The sequence below is a fragment of the Triplophysa dalaica genome, chromosome 13 (genome assembly GCF_015846415.1).
Source record: "Triplophysa dalaica isolate WHDGS20190420 chromosome 13, ASM1584641v1, whole genome shotgun sequence".
Lineage (NCBI taxonomy): Eukaryota > Metazoa > Chordata > Actinopteri > Cypriniformes > Nemacheilidae > Triplophysa > Triplophysa dalaica.
Window position 1 is genome coordinate 1773957 of NC_079554.1, and position 16070 is coordinate 1790026.

Sequence of the window (16070 nt, forward strand, 5' to 3'; positions counted from 1 at the left end):
CCTATAGGCTTGTTTTTCTTATTAAGAACATGTAAAACTAAATAAACAAGTTAACAATATATCATAGACTGTCAAAATACGTTGCGTTTGCGTTTTGTTCATTTTGCGTTTGGTTTTAGTATGATTTCGCTTCATGCATGTTTAAATGCAGTTTTCCAGTTTTTCCAACGTTGGTAATCTTTTAAATATTAAAAACCTATATACAGGATATTATATTAATGCGTTATGTTCATTTAATGATAATTAAATTATGCAATTGTGACTAAATAAATTGTAACAAATTACGTCTTTATTACCTTGATTTAAATAAACGAATATTGTTGTTTTATGAGCTCAATTATTTGAATATGAAATGATTGAAAAATGTCCATCTCTAAGCAGTACATCCAAGTGCGGTATGTGCTAGTTCCCCTGGCACGATGACCTCGATAATATACTTGGGTCAAATGTTGACCCCCTGTTGAAAAAAACAGCACATGCTGGGTTAAGTTTATTTTGATGCTTGTTGGACAATGACAAGGCCATGCCCATGACCAGCTTAAACCAGCACAAACCAGCTTCAAAACATACCAAACCAGCTTATGCTGTATGTTTCAACAGGGTGTAGATGTTGTTGAGGTTGCCATCGGCATGAACAATGATGTGACTGATGCTAGCACAGCTGACTAGGCTAACATGCCACATCTTACACGCAATGTGAGTAAATTTTGTTTAAAATAAGCATTTTTGGAAATACGTTCTCTCGCCAATGAGTGATGTGGATGTTGTCACGTGACTTCATTGTGGTTCGTTTCAACTGGTTCGGACCAAATCAATCAGTGTGACGTGAAAAGGAACTGCCACTGGTCTAGATCAAATGAACCAAACTAAAGGTGAGAAAGCACCCTTAAGAGTGTGTCAGAGAGAGAGAGAGTGTGTGTTTGTGTGTGTGTGTGTGTGTTAGACTCTAGGGCTGAGTTTTAGGACCATTCTGGCGATTGATTGTTTCAATTCGATATCGATAAGTTATCAGTATTTCATTTAAAACATTAGTTTTGCAGACATGGAATCCATATTTAAATATTTAGGCTGGTTACTGAAACCCCCTACTGAAATACACAATGACATTAATAGTGTAGCCCACACAATTGTTTCAAATTAGTTTTTACTTTGAGTAACTAAACATTACTGTAAAATATAAAAACATTGTAAATGTGCAACAGGGAAATCATGAACAACTTGAAGCAGGTTTAAGAAATAAAACAGATTTCAAATTTCAACTTGAATAATGGCGCCACCTCCTGGACGAGAGCGGAAATACACAAAATATTCTCTGAGGCACATGCATTAAGACTTGATTCAGGATATTGTTTCTTTAAAATAAAGATCATTAAAATCAAAGTATGTATATTTTTACCCAGCCCTATTAGACACAGTCTGTGTGTGTGTGTGTGTGTATGTATGTGTATGTGAGAGAGAGTGTATGAAAGAGAGTGTGTTAGTGTGTCTGGAGAGTGTGTGTGTGTGTATGTGAGAGAGTGTGTTAGTGTGTCTGGAGAGTGTGTGTGTATGTGTGAGCTAGTGTGTGTGTGTGTGTGTGTGTGTATGTGTGTATGTGAGAGAGTGTATGAAAGAGAGTGTGTTAGTGTGTCTGGAGAGTGTGTGTGTGTGTAAGGGTGAGCTAGTGTGTGAGAGCGTGTATGTGTTTGTGTCTGTGTGAGAGAGTGTATGAAAGAGATTGTGTTAGTGTGTCTGGAGAGTGTGTGTGTGTGTGTGTGTAAGGGTGAGCTAGTGTGTGAGTGTGTGTATGTGAGAGAGTGTATGAAAGAGAGTGTGTTAGTGTGTCTGGAGAGTGTGTGTGTGTGTAAGGGTGAGCTAGTGTGTGAGAGCGTGTTGTGTCTGTGTGAGAGAGTGTATGAAAGAGATTGTGTTAGTGTGTCTGGAGAGTGTGTGTGTGTGTGTGTGTGTGTAAGGGTGAGCTAGTGTGTGAGTGTGTGTATGTGAGAGAGTGTATGAAAGAGATTGTGTTAGTGTGTCTGGAGAGTGTGTGTGTGTGTGTGTGTAAGGGTGAGCTAGTGTGTGAGTGTGTGTATGTGAGAGAGTGTATGAAAGAGAGTGTGTTAGTGTGTCTGGAGAGTGTGTGTGTGTGTAAGGGTGAGCTAGTGTGTGAGAGCGTGTTTGTGTCTGTGTGAGAGAGTGTATGAAAGAGATTGTGTTAGTGTGTCTGGAGAGTGTGTGTGTGTGTGTGTGTGTAAGGGTGAGCTAGTGTGTGAGTGTGTGTATGTGAGAGAGTGTATGAAAGAGAGTGTGTTAGTGTGACTGGAGAGTGTGTGTGTGTAAGGGTGAGCTAGTGTGTGAGTGTGTGTATGTGAGAGAGTGTATGAAAGAGAGTGTGTGTGTGTTTAAGGGTGAGCTAGTGTGTGAGTGTGTGTGTGTGTGTGTGTATGTGAGAGAGTGTATGAAAGAGATTGTGTTAGTGTGTCTGGAGAGTGTGTGTGTGTGTGTGTGTAAGGGTGAGCTAGTGTGTGAGTGTGTGTATGTGAGAGAGTGTATGAAACAGAGTGTGTGTGTGTTTAAGGGTGAGCTAGTGTGTGTGTGTTCGTGTTAGAAAGAGTTTGTACGTGAAAGAGTGCAAGAGTGTGTGTGTATGCGTGTAAAAGCATGCAAGAGTGTATGTGTGTGAGAGTGTATGAAAGAGTGTGTCTGTTTGTGTGTGGAGATTTTGTGTGTTATACAGAGAGTGTGTGTAAGGGTGAGCTAGTGTGTGTGTTAGACCGAGCGTGTATGTGTGTATGTGAAAGAGTGCAAGAGTGTGTGTTTATGCGTGTAAGAGTGTGTGTGTAAGGGTGAGCTAGTGTGTGAGAGTGTATGTGTGTTTGTGTTAGAAAGAGTGTGTATGTGAGTGTGTGCAAGAGTGTGTGTGTATGCGTGTAAAAGCATGCAAGAGTGTATGTGTGTGAGAGTGTATGAAAGAGTGTGTCTGTTTGTGTGTGGAGATTGTGTGTGTTATACAGAGAGTGTGTGTAAGGGTGAGCTAGTGTGTGTGTTAGACCGAGTGTGTATGTGTGTATGTGAAAGAGTGCAAGAGAGTGTGTTTATGCATGTAAGAGTGTGTGTGTAAGGGTGAGCTAGTGTGTGAGAGTGTATGTGTGTTTGTGTTAGAAAGAGTGTGTATGTGAGTGTGTGTAAGAGTGTGTGTGTATGCGTGTAAAAGCATGCAAGAGTGTGTGTGTGTTTAAGGGTGAGCTAGTGTGTGAGAGTGTGTGTGTGTTTGTGTTAGAAAGAGTGTGTAAGTGAGTGTGTGTAAGAGTGTGTGTGTATGCGTGTAAAAGCATGCAAGAGTGTGTGTGTGTGTGTGTGTGTAAGGGTGAGCTAGTGTGTGTGTGTTTGTGTTAGACCGAGTGTGTATGTGAGTGTGTGTAAGAGTGCAAGTGTGTGTGTTAACCTGAGCACTGGAGTTGTGAGAGAATATGCCCCCCCTCAAACTGATGACTGATCATCTTCAGATTGGGCTTTACACAGCGGATAAAACTTGAACCCTTAAACACACAACACAACACAACAGCTTTGAGTAACAACAACACTTCACCCGTGTCTCACAAACCTTCTCTCACACTGAACATTGAAGGAGTGGGTCTGATAACTCACAGTACTGCGCAGTTTGTCCAGAAGAATATTCAACTGCGTCTGTAAGAAACAAATATGACACAGAAAACTCAAAACACGGTTGTTTGTGTGTGATTGTAAAGGTCTGTCATTCATTACATACAACACATTTTTTTTTAAGTGTAATATAACATATTGATTAAACACATTTAGTGTGAAGAGTGTGAAGTGTGCATGAACGCAGATGTCACACCTTGAACTTGTTGCCGACGCTGATGAAGCTCAACTTTCCAGCTTTCTGTCTGGTGTCTTTCGAGTGGTTTGAGTTCTCAAAGAGTTCACCGATGAATTTATCTTTGGACTCGCTCACCAGACACGCCAGTGACGTGTGAAGAGCATCATTATTCTTCTCAACAAACTGAGTCTGAAACACAAACGTCACACATTTAGCATCACTGAAAATTACAAATGCATTTCACCTCAGTCATCATTTGCACGTCTCATCTGAATACTGTCATGGTATTGACTATAATCGTGCTTTTATAACACTAATGGAATTCACACTGTGTGTGTGTGTGTGTGTGTGTACCGTCTCATAGCAGACGGCTCCAGCGAAGTGTCTTATAATAAAACCCTCATCATCTCTAACGTTTCTGTGAACCGTCAGCTTAGACTTTCTGGGAACCTGCAGGACAAGAGACATTTAAGGTCTAAAGCAGAGAGAGAAGATGAAATGACATGTGATGTGATGTATGACTCACAGTCAAGCGGAAATGATCCTTGTGTTTGTTGTGTACAGTGTCGGTGAAGTGCTGGTCACTGGGTTGAGGTAGCCGGTTCTCTTCGTCCAAAATATCCAAGATGCCAACAAGTTTAGACTCAACAAGATCTAAATGACAGAATCAAGTCCATTGATAAGCACACAGGCAGTGTTTATGTGTCTGATGAAGTGTAACACGGGTGAATGTCACGAAATCTTGGTCTCAAGATGTCAAACATGATTTTCTTAAAAACACGTTGCATCAACAAATTTCCTTTATATTCTTTAAAAAAAAAAGGTAGGACATGTTTGAAAGCATTTGTTTAAAAACTTTTACCGACAGGATAACACAATTTTATACATTAGAGGCCTCTTAACGTGACCATTTAAAACTGAGAGTCCTATAGCATGTTTTGTGATGCCTTAGCAAGTTTTGTTAACACTTTCATGTATGAATAATGCAGTATAAAGGAGTTATTAAAGTGTATCATATGTAGTTGTAAAGAAGTATAACCAATTTAAAGTGTGTAGTGTAACAATGAATTGCTAAGTGTTATAATGTTTTAACTGTTGTAACAATTATTTACAAGACATTACAATGCATTAAAATGTGCTACTTTTATTATGCATTATACATACACGCTTCTAGGAAAGTGTTAGCCAAGATTTTATTAATCATACAGAAGACATTAATAAAGTATACTGTAATAGAAAATTATAAATTTGACATTTTTTAAATGTGGAAAACTACCTGTTTCGGTAAAGAGAATGAAAAAGTCACGTTCACAGCGTGACAGGAGCATATTTAGTGTTTATCTAGAACAAAATAAAGTATTCTGATAACCTGTTTAAATGGGTACTGGAAGATATGTTTCTTTACATAAAATCAAACATAATGTAAATATCTGTGTGTGTCTCTGTGTGTGTGTTTGTAAACAGCGTTTTAAAAATGTTACGGAGGATGAGAACATCAGTTATGGACACTTTTTTCTTATTTATTATACATGAATATTCTGTTAATGATCATTTGTGAACATCTGAGAGAACAGCCAACTGTTATAATTTTACTCTTTTTAAATAACAATTATTTCACGGATCATTGGAGTGGTTGATTCTGATTGGCTTGTCACGACATTGTTGCGACCGCTAAAAACTAATAATACATTTTTATTCTACAAATGAATCAGAAATGTCTTTTAAAAACATATATGACCTTATATTTACAAATGATTCAACCAAATTGCCTGTTCGTGACATTTGAACGTTGTTTCTTACCATAAAACCAAAAGTAAACGGCTATTCGTCGCGGAAGAACGGCATTCATTTATGTAATAAGAGGGATAATGTACAGCCAGCCGGCTGTTACCGCGAAAAAACCAACTTCAGTGCGATACATGTGACCCTGTCGGAGATTATTTCTGCGATAACAACTTGCTGCCTGTACATGATCCCTTACACAATGCACTCATATCGGGATGCATTACGTTAATGAGAATTTCAGCAGAAAAAGCAATAAAATACAAACAAAATGAATTCCTTTGTTAAAACTATACTTTGTCAAGGAACATTTTTTGTATTATTCAAATCTTTACTGCCATGTTTCAGTGGTTTCGTGAGAATCACCCATATTGTATTTACAGAATGTCAAAATATGTACTGTATATATGAGATACAGACCGATACAGTCCTGATTATCCACGTAATGCACTTCATTCACGCCCAGACCTTCTCTGTTATACAACTCCTGCTCCTGTCAACCAAAAACACAACACAAACATCAACTCCTGAATATTATTGAAGAAACACAGTTTTATGTCTAGGCAATTCCAGTGTAATGGATGTGACTTAAACTCTCAGAAAACGCACTTGTTACCGATATAGTGAAACATCTGTTTATATTTGACTTAACCCAGTCGATAGAGTCTAGACATCAGAAGTCTTGATTAAAAATAAACATGTGTTACGGTTGTGACAACATACAGCACAGAATTTCTGTGAATTAAAATGCACAAACCAGAAGCAATAATACCCAACAAATGAGGAAGGGATGTCACTTCATAGAACATAAAGCAGTTTTTATATTTTAATGTTCACGTGCCAAATTATGAGGATTATGGAGCGTTACAGATGTGACAATTCTGAGAGCGGCATTTGCCTGACTGTGGAAAACTGTGCATTAAAAATACAAATATTTTCTATACAGAAAAATTATTTCAAAACTTTGAGAGAGACCTCACATGGGTTTTTTCATCTTAATGTTGACATTTGCATGGAATTGCCCATCTTTAATTCAAACCCTAAATGTTTAACGCTGTAACATCCTGTAGAGCTACAAATGAATCAACATGGATTATATTCACATAGTCATCATTTGAGTTTTAAAATCTGGTTTTGATTGGTTATGGATTAGTGTCTGTCCCAAACGGGCAGTGTTGAGCAAATGACTCTCTTCATAAAGTATTTAAAGACTTATTACTAATGACTTTCTATATCCTACATTAACCTTGATCAGTTCAGTGATACAAGTATAGACATGAAACAGCTCTTTTAATTCATTCAAATAAATAATATAAAATGACAAAAAAATTTATTATTAACAGACCGAAGTATCACATATGTGAGAATTATACATTAAAGCAGGGATTTTAAAGTAAGTCAATTCCACTATTGCACACACATATATTACACACAGTATTTTGTTTGATTACATCAGAAGTAACTGTTATTAAATTACAGAAAAACTTAAGAGTAATCCCTTACTTTACTTTTTCAAGGGAAAAGTACTTCAATTACAGTAACTAATTATTACATGTAGTAACTAGTTCCACCCAACACTGCACACGGGTCTGCATGTCTTACCTCTTTGAGAATGCGCTCATTGAAGAACTGCTGGAGTTTCTCATTGCAGTAGTTAATGCAGAACTGCTCAAAGCTGTTGTGTTCAAAATACTCTGCAGGAACGAAAACACATAAATGAAACACAACTTCTCACTAAAGTCCTGTTGCACACGGAGATAAAGAAGAGTTGGACATCATACCGAATCCAGCGATGTCCAGTACACCGATGAAGTTAGCCGACGAGTCGAATGGAAAGCACTGGTTGATTCTGGTGACCACATGATCAAAGAGTCGACTGTAGATGGCTTTAGCAAGAGCGTCACGAGCGCTGCTGGCCTGCTCCACCTTCAGAGGAACCCTGCACAACATCACAAACATCTGCTCGCTCACACGTCATCTAACCCACAAATCCTCACCAATCTAAACACGCTTTAAAGTCCATGACTGACACAAGTTTATTCGCTCGATTTTAACTGCTTGAAATGCAAAGAACTGGATTGTTGCATGAGAATGACTCAAGTGACTCTTACTTGATGGCCGTGCCTTTAGCGCCCCCTGCTGTCTGCATGACTCTGGTGGTCAGACTGACCCTCAGGTCTTCTTCATCCAGACCCAAGAGCTCAGCACAGAACTCCAGAGACTGACTGCACGTCTTCTTTAGGTTACAGCCACCTGTCGACACACGTGTGAATATCAACTCATTTAGCACTTCACCATACACATGTTGTCCAATTTGCTTTTCAAGTCCAGGCAGCTGCTCTCTAGAACGATGATGTCCCAGCTAGAATCTTGTAAACCCTCCGCGCGTTCACCTGAAGTGCTGCCGGCCTCCTCAAAATCAATGTTCCCGAGATGTAAAACTCCAGCCACCACCCTGAACAGATTCAGTTTCTCCGTGTCGTTCAGACCGATCTTCTTCATGGCTTCACACATCCGGTTGAAGTCTGCGTGATCGTCCAGCAGAGGATCCTTCAATGAGCCGGCCTTCAGATGCTGAGGAACCACAGTAAAGTGAGACACGGATCCATGTCTTCATGAGAACAAACACATCACATGGACAAATGTACGCGGACTCCCGACCACCAACCCCAGCATTGAGAAAAGGATACTCTTTAAAATAATGCCATTTAAGCTCACTCTCTTAAAGACGTTCCTCGTGTTTTTATTGTAAAGTTGCACTCGGAATGTGTCAACGACCTTACCTTCTGTATATGACAGCATTTTATTTTACTGTAAAAACACAATTATTATATTCCAACCGCTTGGCTTGTTACTTTGTGTGGCAAAGCCATGGGCTAGAGATCGCTATACAGAGATTTTAAAAGAAAAATTGAAACGCAGAGTAAATGTGCTGTACTTTGCGATAATAAAGACAAAGACTTCGTAAAGTCTCTTAGTGCAAGAGTTTTGAGTTAAGTTCTTTTTTGTGAAGTTCTCTACACATTTAGGTGTAGTCCAAACGTTCACGGGTATTTTTATAAAAAGTTCTTCATTCTTCCCTACGCAAAAACACGCTATGAATCAAGAGCATGCCAAACCAACAGGTGACGATATAACACTAATATAAAGCACAGCTGTCAACAGTTTCGTTTTCACACCATAAAAGGACAAACTGCTTTTACTTATTTAAACCACATTTCATTTTTGCCCTTGACTTGAGATCTGGCAAAACGTAAAAAATGACCCTGTGGATATACCATTCATAGACTCATGGCCCTGTGAGCTGAATTACAGTCTTTTTTTGTTCCTCTTGATTGTCATGTGTACATATACACCTGTGTTTGCTGTTGTGTATTGTTTGTGTCTGTTTGTTGTTAGGTGAGTATCATGTTTAATCGACCAGTTTTTCTTTCTGTTTGATTGTGGTGTGACCTTTACTTGGGATTAACTATGACACCATGTTTATGTCAACAGATCGATTATGCTTAAATTAAATATTTTTGTGCCAAAATATTAGCATATTTAATGAAGTGACGTTTGGCAAAAAAGACTATTTCCGTCACAGAAATGTCAAATGTGTGACTGTAATAAAGTTTAAATGTGTTAAGTAAGGGATAATGTACAGGCAGCCGAATGTTATCGCAGAATAATGTTGTGTTCACACCAAACGTGAATACTCGCGGGAATAGTTCTCTATGTTCGCTCGAGTGACGGGAAAAACATTGTGCGATGGGGAGTGACTTCATGCATCCGAACGTGTTAAAGAGTGTTAATGAGCTCCTTGCGTGAATCGGGTCCCGCGCAAGTTGAAGGGTCTTGTAGATTATTCCTGTGTTAACAGCCAGCTGTCTGTACATTTCCTGCAGATTACATGCATGAGTAAGTTATAAAATTTGATGAGCTCATTTCTAATGACCTTCTGCAAGGAAAACCGGTTTACTTTCAGTTTTAAGGCAAGATAAAACTAATGCCAGGAACAGGCAATCTGGTTTAATCATTTGTAAATATAATGTCCAATATTTTATTAAAGTATATATTGGTAAGACTTTATACTTTATATATGCATTATAACAGTAGTTTTAATGGATTAAATTTGCCTTATAATGCATTGTACTGTTATCAAAAGTTTCCAAATCATTGTTACACTTTGCATTTTTAATTTGGTTATAATTCTTTACAAAAACATTTATTGTATTAAAACACACATTATGATTAATGCATCATACCCTTTAACAACCCTTTTATAATGCATTATGATCGAAAGTTTTTAGTGTTACTGATACATTTATATTTGATTTTTGTGTAATATTAAACTGTGTCGGTCAAAATGTTTCGCATCATCCGGGTTATCATGTGTAGTTTTGAGTGGTTGTTATCTGGGAATATCAAACCCAATCAGAATCAAAGTTTCCAGACCTCTGCGTAAAAATACTTAATAATGAATTATAATTTGTATTACTTTTCTCAAGTTGCTAAATAACTGTGTACATTGTATAGTCAATATACTCTGTGATCATGCCTCTAGTAAGTGCAATTCTGTCATAATTTACTCGTTCTAAATGTGTATAAATGTCTTTGTTCTGATAAACACAGAGAAAGATATCTGGAAGAATGCTTTTAACCAGAGAGATCTTGCCCCCCAAAAATACAATGGTAGTCAAAAGTGCCTCAGAAGTGTTCAAAATATCTTTCTCTGTGTTCATCAGAACAAAAAAATGTACACAGATTTGGTACAACAATGTTGTTTTATGTACGTATGCAGTTCTGCAACAACAATCCTGTCAATTCTTTCTCACTTCCAGACCAATGGATTTGTGGTTAAGACCATTAAAAGCTTAATGTTTTGCCATTTTACCCAGTACTAACCTCATGTAACCTAACCCTAAAATCTGATGGGCTGTCAGGAATGTTTGCCAGGACCAAAAAAATGGTTGACTGGAGAACTTGGCGATCATATGCACAGTGCTGTCAGAGCGTTTTACAGATTTAAGTGTGTTATAATGGTTGTGAGAGTGTGGATGTGGATTTTTGAAAGCACACGTGACGTGATACATCTCTCATTCTTATTGGTCGCCGGATGGCTAGATTGGAGTTTCACACTCCTGTACTGAAGCCGTTAAAATAAAGTATTGAGAAGAATATCCCATCACCCTAAAACTACAACAAACCACCACAGAGCAAAGAAACGGCAGCTCCCCAGATTACAGATAACTCTATATTTTGCAAGACCTGGGTCAAATGTATTTGGTATTTCCATCTGTTAATCCATTATTAACCGAGGGAACAAAAACACTAGGACATTTCATGCAGTATGAATCTGCATGCTGTCCATCCGTACTAAGAATTTGTCTCTGAATGATCTATATTAAGTTACTGTAGACATACATTGGACGCAGGTCATGTGGTAAATGAATAAAGCACCCCCGACTGTACACACCACACATAATCACCTTCTCATCCTGTGACCGATCAATGACACACAACCACAGACAATGATGTTAGAAATGACAAATGATAAGATTAGTGTGAACACAGTACACATGCACAAATCAATAACAATTTAATAAACAAAGACATTAATAAAAGATCTACATTAACACCATGCAGCAATAACCAAACACAACTTTGGAGAAACACGCCAATAGTCCTGTGGGAGGTGATGCAGAACGCAGAATCACATCTCTTCCCCAAATCCCAAACCTGTCACAAATCGAACCCCTGAACCTAAAACAGTGATTCTCCACATGGGGCCTCAAGATAACCGATCATTTGAAATGAGACAAAATGAGCATTGAAATACATAGACAAAAATTAAAAAGAAGATTTTTCTTATTATTTGGCCATTTTCACAGTGAAAACATTTTTGTCTAGTTAATAGAGATTGCGTAGAAATTTAATAAAAAAAATCCCCCATCAATATGTATTGAATATTGTTGAATACAATGGGGAGCCTCAGAGTCAAACAGGAAGAGAACGTATAAAATAATGACTTTAAGTAATGTGTTTTTTTATGTCAGTTTGCCTTGTGTGGCATGTTAATAAAAATAAGATCACAATATAATGAGAATAAAGTGAAAATAGCAAGAATAACATTTTAGCTATGTAAGATTAAAATCTAAATTTTTGTTTTAAGTCAACACGCATCGTGACTTTAAAGTCAATCATAACCTCATGACTTTGTATCGCGACTATATTCTCAGAATATTACGACTATATATTTTATGTGGCACTAAACGGTCATGGTAGTCTGAAATACTGAAATTACTTTTAATTTAAATGATGATAATTGTGGACTGGTTTATGCATATTTACATTACTAGCAGATTTCAGTAATAAGGTATGAAGGTATAAAATGAGAAACATATTTTATATGTATTATAAGCCTGAACTGGAAATAAATCTATTACCTCTGGACTCTTGCAGTTTTGAGGAATCCGCTTGTCTGAATCCTTCGTAGAAAAGTACCGTGTGCATCCTCGATTTAGATACTAGAAAGAAAAAAACGATAACATTCATTTGACAATATGCAAGAAATATTTAAAAGTATAAATAGACAGAACTAAGCAGACAATCAAAAGCGGTTATTATTTATCAAGCCCTTCATATGTTAAGCGATGTCTCGAGTTCAGGCATACGCATGTCAAAATAAAGATTCACACACCCTGAAAGAGTTTGGAGAGCTGAGATGAAACTTCTGTTGGATTTCTTCAGTCGCTCCAGCACACAGTCTGTAGAAGATGTGATAGTTTCTCTCCTCCTGACCCTGCGTGCAGATACGCGACTTCTCCAACAGGTAATGAGACACAAATCCTCCGACCACTGCATTCTGGGAAACAAACCGGCACAACTGAAAGTGTAACTAATTCATTAACATCAATGCTCTTGTATTGAAGAGGTTGTTTGTGCTTCACACCTTTTGATTGAAGTGAATCTCCACAAACTTCCCAAAGCGACTACTGTTGTTATTTCGGACGGTTTTGGCGTTCCCGAATGCCTCGAGCAGCGGGTTTGCTAATATGACATTAGAAAATGTAATCAATCTTTTATTATCAAGGTTATATTGTAGTAAATAGTAGATTGTACAGTTTATGTTAAAACTAATAGTCAAACACAATAGTTAACCTGACTTAATAAAATACAAAGCATTTACAGCATTAAATGATTGAATAATAATTAATAGAGATGCACTGATACCAAATTTTTACACCGATATCAATGGATGACCATTACCAATACTGGTTCTTAAGATTAAATGCGTATTTCTTAACTTTCTGAATGTTAATAATTAGGGATGAATCGATGTATCGGACACTGATATTAACCAGCCATGTGTTCTGATGCATTCACTACTGTTAACATTACAAAATGTAATTCTTCATTTCTACAATATATAATTACAGGATTTCTATAATTGTGAACTTAAAAAACAGTACAGCCATTGAAACAAACCTTCAACTATCCTCTCATCGATGTCTTGACCTGTACCATAAGATGATGTTAAATACCTAGAGAGAAAAGAATAAACACTGTTCAATAATAAAATATATTTCATTCTTAATCATTCCAAGATTATATCAAATAATATTACCATGATGGAATATCTACATAAATCTAAATGAAATTTTAATACTTCTCAACAAATGTGTATACCTGAGAACAAACTTTGTATTTTCAGTTTTTCCTGCTCCTGATTCTCCAGACACGACGATGGACTGACTCATCTTCAACACTTTCATGTCACGATAGGCTTTATCCGCTGGACACACAAATACACAATTACATCATATCAAAATGTAAACGCCTGCTGTACAGTAATGTGTGACGTGTGTGTGTGTGATAAACATTCATTCATGAATATGAATATATAGATGCGCGTTTATTGTAATGGACGTTTCTGGGCTGTCAAACGATTAATCACGACTAATCGCATCCAGAATAAAAGTCTGTTCACATAATATATGTCTGTGTACTGTGCATATTCATTTAGTAATTATAAACACATATATGCACACAACATGTATAGATTTATAAAATGTTTACATGTATTTATTTATATTTGCCAATAATTCAAATTAAAAGTAAATGTTTATTCATATTATAAATTGTATTTTTTTATTAAATAAATGCGTGTGTTTTTATAAATACAAAATGAAAATGCACAGACATACATTATGTTAACCCAAACTTTTATTCTGGATGCGATTAATCGTGATTAATCGTTTGACAGCCCTAGGTTAAACACAGTGTTAAACTCCTATAGAAAAGGAAGTTAATAATGAAAGGAAACCTAATGAGTGTATTTTTTGTTAGCAATACGGTAGTCATGCTGAATCCTTTGATCAGTGTAGAGAGATTTGTGAACAGGTGTATGCAAATAAAACATCTCCATTTAGGAAAATGTGCTCAACGGTACAGGCAGTATAAAAGAACACAAATTTACATGTGGGTTTGTACAGGCGGGGTGTATAAATATTGTTAATAACCTGTATACACCTGTTGAGTTGAGGCTTACCAATTGCATAGACGTGAGGAGGAAGAGTGCCCAGTGACCGGCCCAGGTACTGTTTAATAGTCTCTGGAGAATACAGTTTAGGAACCTCATAATATGGATTGACAGCGATCAGGATGTTAGCAACAAATGTCTGAAACACAAAATAACCATACGCTGTAGAAAAGTCACCAATAAATGTATTTATAAACATCATACCGTACATGTATTATAAAGCTACAAAGGTTCCCTGGTATAAATAGTGTCCAATAGTGTTCTGTGCTGTTGCTAAGGTGTTACTAGGGTAGTCTGGATGGTCGCCCGAGTGGTCTAAGTGGTTGCTAAGATGTTGCCTGCAGAGTTTTCATCAACAGCTAGTACAAAGTATATGACTTTTAATTGATTATTTTATATTATTTATATTAAAAATGTGTGTATATAAAAATATTATGAATACAATATGATTATATAATAATATTATTATAATAATAAACTGAAGATCAAGGCAGAAAATAAATAAACTAAAACTGAGTTGAACAAATGAAATAAAATTAAATCAACTTAAATAGCAATATAAAAAGCAAATAAATGACAACAATGACAGAAACACATAACAATGAATCTGAAACTAACATAAAAGCTAAAAAAAATATATGAATATTAATACAAATAATAATAAAATAACACTGGTTTTTAGGGTGTTGTGGGTGAGTTTTAGGGCAATTTTAAGGTGATGTAATATTGACATTCAGACCAAACGTGAGTAAATGAAATATACTTACATATATCTTATCTTTACTGTAGCGCACACGGACGTTATTCAGAAGCGTGGCTTCATTTAAATACATCAATGAGCCTGTGACACAGACGACACATCATTAAATCTGACACACCACAGCTGACGTGTGTCTGAGAGGTTTCTTTTTTTCATTCTGATACTCACAGTTATCCTCCACGTGTTTGGTGACATCATCCTCAGCGGGGAACACTTGACTGACAGGAGCTTGAAACGCCTGGAAATCACAGCAAACATCTCGAGTTAAACATGCAGCACAGGAAACACGTGCTAATGGCTTTATTCTCATATGTCAGTGGTTTTACAAACATCGAACATGCAGCTCTCTGACTGGTTGCTAGGGCGTGGCTACAAATGCTTAAAGATGCTTTAGCTGGTTGTTATGGCATTGCCAGGCAGCTTTAATGATGTGTTGCCCAGCTTGTTTTGGTGTCTGAAATCATGTAGCTCATGCAAAATGTTTCCGTGTTACTGTGTACGCTGCATTCTTCAATAGCAGGTTGTTAATAAAAGAAATGTTTTCGCTAAATCAGTCAAGTTTCATCTTTATGCGTTTCAATTTTATCTTTCAATCCTGATATGAGACAGTAGTGTACACACACACACACACACACACATACATACAGTGGTAGCGTGTGTGAACAGACAGCCCATTGTGCCATCACAGCCTGGCGACATCACAGCGCACACACATCACACGGGTTAGATGTAATACCTCACAACACTCCGTCCAGTCAAACACACACGCACGCACACATGGTTCTATCTCCTGTATTGTTTGTAAAACCCCACAGAGCGTCAGACTTCATATGAGGAAGAGGATGTTTCTGCACCACATCTGAAAACACAACATTTAAATTCATCCTGAATGTACACCGCTGAAAATCTATTCGAGAAGAAAGTGAAGTGAGTGAGTTCAACATGAAGTCGTATGATAATGACATGTTTGCTTTGATATCAAGAAATACAGATTTCAGAGATAATACATAATATACAAAAGCCCATATGACTGTTAGTAAATCCTCCTCCAGAGTTTGAAATCCTCTGATATCTGACAGCACATGTCAAAGTCTTCTTCATATACACACACCGCTTTTTTGCATGAGTGATGATCATTTCCAATCTGTGAACTATGCACAATATTTCTCCCAATTTGCATTTAT

General features: G+C 37.0%; 1 protein-coding gene across 5 annotated transcripts in view; it reads right to left on the reverse strand.

Moving 5' to 3' along the window:
* myo6a (myosin VIa) overlaps positions 1 to 16070 on the reverse strand; it is a 36354-nt gene that overhangs the window by 9148 nt on the left and 11136 nt on the right. For all 5 annotated transcript variants that reach the window (XM_056764376.1, XM_056764377.1, XM_056764374.1 and 2 more), the window contains exons 3-20: positions 15055 to 15124; positions 14894 to 14967; positions 14136 to 14265; positions 13274 to 13379; positions 13073 to 13128; positions 12537 to 12634; positions 12285 to 12449; positions 12031 to 12111; positions 7996 to 8176; positions 7714 to 7855; positions 7384 to 7541; positions 7205 to 7296; positions 6023 to 6095; positions 4347 to 4474; positions 4175 to 4270; positions 3839 to 4009; positions 3628 to 3666; positions 3425 to 3518 (exon numbers count right to left, since the gene is read on the reverse strand). In XM_056764376.1, the coding sequence (XP_056620354.1) occupies positions 3425 to 3518; positions 3628 to 3666; positions 3839 to 4009; positions 4175 to 4270; positions 4347 to 4474; positions 6023 to 6095; positions 7205 to 7296; positions 7384 to 7541; positions 7714 to 7855; positions 7996 to 8176; positions 12031 to 12111; positions 12285 to 12449; positions 12537 to 12634; positions 13073 to 13128; positions 13274 to 13379; positions 14136 to 14265; positions 14894 to 14967; positions 15055 to 15124 (1954 nt within the window). The remainder of the gene's footprint in view (positions 1 to 3424; positions 3519 to 3627; positions 3667 to 3838; positions 4010 to 4174; positions 4271 to 4346; positions 4475 to 6022; positions 6096 to 7204; positions 7297 to 7383; positions 7542 to 7713; positions 7856 to 7995; positions 8177 to 12030; positions 12112 to 12284; positions 12450 to 12536; positions 12635 to 13072; positions 13129 to 13273; positions 13380 to 14135; positions 14266 to 14893; positions 14968 to 15054; positions 15125 to 16070) is intronic.